General features: G+C 48.5%; 1 protein-coding gene across 1 annotated transcript in view; it reads left to right on the top strand.

Moving 5' to 3' along the window:
* Positions 1 to 8,150, top strand: part of CACNA1E (calcium voltage-gated channel subunit alpha1 E) — a 536,284-nt gene that overhangs the window by 457,270 nt on the left and 70,864 nt on the right. Inside the window, exons 17-22 of the mRNA XM_019624043.1 lie at positions 1,187 to 1,299; positions 1,642 to 1,773; positions 2,246 to 2,318; positions 3,183 to 3,300; positions 5,173 to 5,240; positions 5,984 to 6,081. Coding sequence (XP_019479588.1) covers positions 1,187 to 1,299; positions 1,642 to 1,773; positions 2,246 to 2,318; positions 3,183 to 3,300; positions 5,173 to 5,240; positions 5,984 to 6,081 — 602 coding nt within the window. The remainder of the gene's footprint in view (positions 1 to 1,186; positions 1,300 to 1,641; positions 1,774 to 2,245; positions 2,319 to 3,182; positions 3,301 to 5,172; positions 5,241 to 5,983; positions 6,082 to 8,150) is intronic.

Raw genomic sequence — 8,150 nt, forward strand, 5'->3', positions numbered from 1 at the left:
GAGCTCTTAACCAACTGAGCCACTCGGCCGGCCCTCACACACACACTCTTATTAGAAAGCCCCCACAGAGACTTGTTCATCTGGTGTCCACTTCCTCAGTAATACCGATGTATAACTGCATATTGCTGACAGTCTTCAAGTGTTTTCACATGCATTTTTGTCCTCTGCTGCTTTCAGGAGCCCTGTGCACTTATTACGTGTCAGGACCTAGCCTGCCCGCGTACACAGGAGTGAATGCAGGACCTCATGTGCAAGTTCACATAGCCAGTTAGCAGCAGTACTAGGTCACAAAGCTTTGGGTTCCTGAACTATTACTTCTCGTTCTGCTAAGTCGTCTTTTTTTGCCAACCTTTCAGTTATGTGCTAGTGATTTTGAGTACTTGCCAACCTGCATTTTAACTTAGAACATATGTTTCTGGGCATGGACAATTTTCTGGCATAACAGCCATTGAAAGACCATTTAAACCTTAGTTTCCTTACATACATATTCCTCAGCATTGCTGTGAGGATTAATTTTTGTTATTTCTTCTAGTGTAATGTGTAGACTAGAGTAGACATTCAATAGGTATATAATTAAAACAAAAAGCAAATTAAGTCATTAATTTGATATTGCTGCTTCCTATAGCAATCAGATTCTATGCCACCAAGCAGTGCCATCACATTGGGCTGTGTGGAAGCCCAGTGACTGAAAGGTATTTAATGTACAGGTGACTGAAACACTCCTGTTAACTCCAAATTCTAGAAGAATGGGAGAATGTGGACCTTCATTTTTACATTGGAATGCAACCTATATTAATTCAAATGTGCTTCCTTTGCTTCGAGGACCACTCTTTTGTCTGTTCGAGGTGTTATAATGTCAGAACAGTTATGGCTGTCAGATTTGTGCAGGAGTGGTGAATTGTAGTTTTCCCCGAGGACGGAACAGCAATCAGTAAACCAGTCTACAGTGTGAATAGTTAAAGTTAGCAAGAGGCGGGTGGAGCGCGGTACAGAGAGACATGGTCGAGTCTCATTTGTCTTGGGCAGCCTTCCCAAAAGGTAGACCTCCTAGAGGAGGGCTGGGGGGAGGGGGGAATTTGCATTTCACCATAGCCCCATGAGAACTGTTGATTGCTGAGTACCAGAGTGTTTCTCTCTCCTTCCCCTCCCCCCCTGACTCCTCCTCCCTCTGGGTTTGGCTCTTTAGGTCACCGTGGGCAGTATCTTTGAAGTGGTCTGGGCAATCTTCAGACCTGGTACATCTTTTGGGATCAGTGTCTTGCGAGCTCTCCGGCTTCTAAGAATATTTAAAATAACCAAGTAAGTGATCAGAACCCGAACTCTTTTCTCAACCACTTTTGAGAGTGTAAGCTTTTCCCTGTGTTATTCTATTTCCTTCCATCTCCTATTCTCCCTTGCCACGTAGTCAGTCCCCTTTCCAACCACTCCCCCATCCCCATTCTTTGGCTCCTCCTCCTCCAAAGATCAAACCAGAAAAACATCTATGATGCCAGAGCCCGTGCCATATTCTTGCTGCCATCTCTTCTTTCTCCAAGTATACGATGCAGCTTATTTCATAGACCACCAAGCAGATGTCCAGCTGGACCTGAGGACGATTTGGTCTGCAGTGTTCACGGCTATAATGTCATCTGGGTCTTGTAGGTACTGGGCATCCCTGCGGAATCTGGTGGTCTCCTTAATGAGTTCCATGAAGTCGATCATCAGTTTGCTCTTCCTTCTGTTTCTCTTCATCGTCGTCTTTGCTCTCCTAGGAATGCAGCTCTTTGGAGGCAGGTAAGAACCAACGAGCTTTCCATCCAAAGGAGCCTCAAAACTTCAGCCTGTGAGCGCCAGGCTCACCAATTTAATCACCCTGTTACCACCTTGCTTGCTCTTGTCCATGGCCCAAACCGACCACTGAGTGTAGGTGTGGAACCAGTGTCCCTGCTTTTAATCTTTTCATGTGGTGCAGGGTGCTTATCCTGAGGACCCTTCCCTCTGGAGTTGTCTCTGAAAAGTACAGCATGGGGCTCTGTAACTTAGGATCTGTCCAAACCCCATCTTGTTACCCAGGCCCTTCAAAGTGCACAGTCCATCAGTAATAATCACTAATACCATCTTTATAAGTCACACGCCATGGGAGGAAGTGGGGGATAGAGGACTATGGAGAAGGGGAAAGAAGTGATGAAAATGGCATGATCTTGGGAAGGGAAAACTTGGTGTGCGAGATTTGCATTCTGTTCTTCTCTTTGAATTTCCATCTCAGGTTTAACTTTAATGATGGTACTCCTTCGGCAAACTTTGACACCTTCCCTGCAGCCATCATGACTGTATTCCAGGTATGAGGCCAATTGACAGTTAAAAAATGTCCTTTGGGGTTCCCTGGGCACACACTGCAAGGTGACGATGTCCTAGAAGAACCCTGCTTTTCCCCTCCAGGCTCGTCCCAGGCAACAGGGCACATTTGCTTGTTGAGCGATTATCCCCACCATAATTCCTGGGATTTCTGTAGCTGTGTTCTTACCAATAATAGAAGAGCTCCCTTGTGATGACCTCAGTGGCCTTCTCCCTACATTTGTGAATTAGCAGAAGATATTAAGTCAAAGAACAGTGACATACCACATTGATGGGTTTCTGAAATCAGAGCATCTTCTTACTCATGTGTCCGTTTAACGAAGTATATTTTCCACCCACATCCCCAAGAAACACCTTTTTTTAAATCATGGGGGAAACCGCAAACTCTTGGAGTTAAAGTAAAACATGATTGAGCCAAAATCCGAGACTGACCCAGAGCCCAGGTTTCCGGGACTGGAGCCCATGAGGCTCTTGCCCACGGTGCTGCCATCTCGGGAACTATGCCTGGGCAGCTCTGGAGACAGGTGGGGAGTGGCCAGACCTGCTGACCTGGCTGACTCCTGTAGGCTTGGCAAAGTGGAGGTGGGAGGAACTCAGGGCATTCAGGACTGGAATCTTTCCTTCCGATGCTCTTCTTCTGTTTCCAATGCCTAGAATTCCCTCCTGTATCAGAAGAAAGTATAGGGTTATGCGTGGGATTGACCTTTTTTTTTTTCCCCATCCTCAGCAGGATGGCCAAGCAAGGGAGTAGATGGAAAAGACCTAGGTCCAGACGTCTCCCCTTTACATTGGCCCCATTTTCTCAACCAGCCCAGGTCTCTGACGTGCCTGTTGTTTGCTCTGTGTAGATCCTGACGGGTGAGGACTGGAATGAGGTGATGTACAACGGCATCCGCTCCCAGGGCGGGGTCAGCTCTGGCATGTGGTCCGCTATCTATTTCATCGTGCTCACCTTGTTTGGAAACTGTATCCTTTTTCAGATGCTCCTCTGTGGACGGTCCACCTTCCCGGGTCAGCATTTCAGGGGAAGGGAATGGCGAAGGTGGGGGTACATTGCCCCAGGTACTAAGAGAATTTGTCCACTAGTGCAGTAAAGAGGATAACTATAAAGAGGATGGAATATCACCCAAATCTATAGCACACACAGATAATAACATATGAGGCTGTTACACTGAATCATTGGAGAAGCTAAAAGCGGAGGAAAAGAAGGGAGGACCGAGATCACAGTGGGCTGAAACAGCAGGCAGATTGTAATACTAATGTGTTAATTACATGTTAATATAGAACAGAGCCTGCCACATAGGAGAATCTTCCAGCTACTACCTTATGATTAATGCTAACACACCTAAGCGTATCTGACATTGGTTGTATTTGTGCTATTCACGAGTCCCTGTATGTACTGAGTGCTTTACTGCCACTATCTCATCTAATCCTGACCTTATAAGACTTAGAAGAGGGTTGACTGAGTCGTTCAGTTCGTTGAGCTCACCTAAGAGTGTGTGCTCTGAGCAACAGGGTCGCTGGTTTGATTCACGGCCCAAGCTGAGCGGCCACAGAGCAGCTAAAAAAAAATATTTTTTTTTAATTTAAATAAAAAGACTTAGAAGAAATAACTTGATGCAACACAAGCAATTACTAAATTGTAAAGGGAGACTGGAAACCAAATCCATTTCATTCCAAAACCCATGTCTGGTCACAGGATCTACATCAAGGAAGATGAGGTTTGAATCCCAGCAACTCTGCTTCCCAGCTGTGTGGCTTTGGGAAAGTCACTCAGTCTCTCTGCGCTTCTGGTTTCCACATCTGAAAGGAGAATAACAGTATCTTACCTCCTTTGTTAGTTGTGATAGTAAATGAGATCATTTATTTGAATGTACCTTATAAACTTCAATCTTCTACAGGATCATTACACTTTTATGGGGAGGGAGACTTGCCTTGAATTAGGAGGGGTTGAGGACAAAGGGAGAGCCACGTGATGCAGCCATAGTTTTGCATTTTCTGTAATTTCATGGAGAAAAGACGCTCCTTTAGGTTTTCTGCCCTCACACCTAATAGGGACCCGAGCAGACGATCAACTAAACATGAGAAACCCACGAGAAGAAAGCTGTGCGTTACATTACAGAAATGGAAGGCCCGTTTGTCACAATGGCACCAGGATTTTCCTTTCACTGCTAGGGTAGTCAGACCTGGATTTCTATGCTGGAACCAGTTCTTTGTTCCAGAACATAAGGGCCTCAGAGACAGCTGGAAAATTGGGACTTGACAAGTTTAGTGTGGACTAGAAATGGGTTCCGTAATGACCCTGTGTGCTCTGGGACATTTTGTGAAGTGAAATACGGAAGCCGTCCAGGGCGAGGAGAATGGGACGTTAGCATCCCATTATTGGGAGCTGGTCAGTGCTGGGTCTGTGGGTTCTTGTTTCTTTTCATCTTTAAGGATGAAAGCATGACTGGTGTAGCTGGGCTTCAGCTCTAGGCTCCCAGGAAGGAGAGATGAGCTCCTCCACTGAGCTCCCTACCCATCGTCTTGTTCAGTGATTCTCTATCTGGTATTGCCATGAGTAGACATCAAGGCCTCCTTACTCCATCTGGGCCCTCTGGTGGTTTGGTTCAGGTATTTCTTTGTCCTGTGCGGAGATGATATGTGGAAGGAGGGAAGACATACTCTCCTTCAAACAGAGTTGCATAACGTCTCCATTCCTCCTCCGTAATCGCTGCTTATGTGCCTCTTTGGGGTAGCTTCCAGCATCCGCATCAGGACAGACATGGAGGTGCCCTCGCAGCCTTGCTTGAAACCTTCTGCTCGTCTTACTTGCCCATCCTTAACTCACCACCCCAGACACGCTGTTGAACGTGTTCTTGGCCATCGCCGTGGACAACCTGGCCAATGCCCAGGAGCTGACGAAGGTAAGTTCTCTGGGGGTCCGATCGTTCTCTAGTGCCATTGAATGCCCTCTGGCCTTTGGGGCTCTCTCCAAAAGTCTGCATTGTCTGGCTCAGACCTGGCAGGACAGCTCCTTCTGGGAGCTTCTGGGCAGTCGGAGAGCCACACATCCATGAAGGAAGCCTGGTTCACTTTCGTTGAGCTTGATGAGCCTCAGGCCAGCCTGGGTCTCTCAGGGGATACAGGAAATAACCACTTAATCACTGTGAACCCTCAAAGGGGCCCTTTACAGGATTATACCATGAAGAATAAAGAAAACGAAAAGCCTGGAAATACCTTACAGGGAAGAGGGCACGCTGGGAGGCACAGCCTCAGTGCTTTCCTTCAGGGGGCTCTTTCTGGAAGGGCCCTGCTCCATCACTTCCAGACACTACAGAACGTCTGAGAAGTGTCAGTTCCGGCCGCTGACCTTCACAGCTGTGGGCAGCTCCACGGAGCGCTGGGGGTTGGGTCAACTTCATGGCTCTCCTGGGCAGCCTGTCGGGCAGGGAGGAGGCCAGAGCTTCTGGCCATGCCAGAGCTGAGGAGGCCTGGCTTCTGGCCACCTGCAGTCCTTAAGGCAGACTAACCTCATACTGCCTTGTTTAACCGCTTCCCTTGCTTTCCTCATTCCATCTGCTCTCTAGAACTGCCTCTGGGGAGAGCTAAGGGAGCCCCCTCTCCTTTTGGGGGGACCCAGGCATAATCATCTCTTCTTTGTGTCTAGGATGAGCAGGAAGAAGAGGAGGCCTTCAACCAGAAGCATGCACTGCAGAAGGCCAAGGAGGTCAGCCCGATGTCTGCACCCAACATGCCTTCAATCGAGTGAGTCGGCTGTCCCTACCTCACTGCCCCCCGGGCTCCTGTGCTAACAGCCAATCCATCAACTCAAAAACTGTATCATCTGAGGGCACCTACTCTGTGCCAGGAAAGGTCCTGTGAACACAGCAGTGGGCAAGACAAGGGTCTCTGATCTCATGGAGCTTTCATTTCAGCAAATGAGAGAGATAATACAGACACATAAATAATTTTCAACAGTGATAGTTGCTGTAAAATAAATGATAACAAAGCAGAGGAACAAGAACTGGGTGGAGTGTCTTTGGACAATCTGGGGAGAGGTTCTCGGAAGACGTGATATTTAAGCAGAGACCTAAATGTGTATGACGCAGTCCTGGGACATTTGACGGAAGAGCATTCCCCTGCTAGAGCCAGTGTGGTTGGTGTGTAGGGAACAAGGAACAGAATGAGCCAAGGTCAGGGAGGTGGGCAGGCGCCAGCTCGGGGAGGTCCTGAAGGCCCGGGTAAAGGGTTTTAGCTTTTATTCTAATTGCAGCCATGGAAGAGTTTAAAGTGAAAAGATGGATGTGACATGATTTATACTTCCAAGAGGTTGCTCTGCTTTGTGGAGAATTGATTGTCGGGGCCAAGAGTGGAGGCAGGGAGACAGGAAGTTGGTTCTTAAAGTAGATGAGAGATGATGGGGTTAGACCAGGGTGGTGACAGTGGAGGAGGTGAGAAGTAACCCCATTCCGCCTCTAACAGGTTAAACGTGATGAGGGGAGGCTGGGGATGAGACAAAAAGAAGACACAAACATTTTTCCCAGGTTGTAAGGTGTGAGTGAGGCCTAAGCCACTGGGTAGATGGTGGTGGTATTTACGATACCCTGGGGGAATGATGGGAATCCAAAGTTCATTTTGGCCACATTAAACCTGAGATACTTATAAGACATCCACATGGAGACGTTGACTAGGCCATTGGTTACATGAGCCTGAAGCTTAGAAGAGAGGCCTGGGTTAGAAGTAAGATTGGGGGCAGCCATTTGCATTTGGATGGTATTTAAGCTGCCAGCATGGGTGAGCTGACCCAGGAAGAGTCGGGGTGAAGAAGAGCAGAGCTGAGGACAGAGGCCCAGAGCCCTCCCATGCCTCGAGGTCTGGCAGAGGAGAAACCCCGAAAAGGAGACTGATGAGGCGCTACCAGGAGGTGGGAGAAGGCACGAGGAAGCGTGGTATCCTGGAGATCCAGAGAAAGACACCCCTCAGGAAGGATGGAGCGGACGCGGAGCTAAATATTGTTGAAAGATCACAGAAGATGAGGACAGAAAAGGGACCATGGGGTTTGGCCAAATGAAAGCTGTTCGTGACATTTGCAAGAGTCATTTCAGTGGCCCCTGGGAACAGAATGCAGTCAGGGTGGATTAGGGAGAGAATGGGAGGTGATGAAGGGGAGCAGTGAGAACAGGCTTTTTTTTTTTTGAGGATCCAGCCTGGACCTGTGGTTGCTGGTGGAACTAGGGGCCGTGGGCTTGGGCTCTGTGTGGGGCTGCCCCCCTGTGGTGCTGGAGGAAGGTGTTGGTGGAGAGGCTGAGACATGGCTACAGAGCCATGCAACTCCCGTTGTTGCTTCTGGGCCCCATGAGGACAGTGTGAGTGGCCCTGGGGTGTCTGTGGGGAGGGCCAGAGACCCCCGACAGGTGGAACGCTATCCTGGCACCTGTCCTTGACTGTCTGAAGCTGCTGAAGGGGGAACCCTTCTTTGCCCAGAGCTCATGGCAAGGACTCCTAAGCTTTCTCTGCCTTGCCTTAAAGGGACATTCCAGAGCTATATGTGGGGTCCTCCCTCCTCTGCATGGCCACTATCTGGCCCTCACCTTTCAGGGTTGTGAAGGCCTGACCTCTGGGCCCCTCTTCTGTGAGTGAGAGAAAAAAACTCCTCCCCCCACCCCCCAAATTGTTAAAGAACAATGGAGAAAGGCAGAACAACTTCCTTTCTAGAATTTTCTCTGGGCCTTGAGTAGATTCTACTCCACCTTCCTCCCTGAACTCATAAGTTTGGGTTAAAAGTACACACACACACACACACACACACACACACACACACACACACACACACA

Source organism: Hipposideros armiger, unplaced genomic scaffold (assembly GCF_001890085.2).
Source record: "Hipposideros armiger isolate ML-2016 unplaced genomic scaffold, ASM189008v1 scaffold_573, whole genome shotgun sequence".
NCBI lineage: Eukaryota > Metazoa > Chordata > Mammalia > Chiroptera > Hipposideridae > Hipposideros > Hipposideros armiger.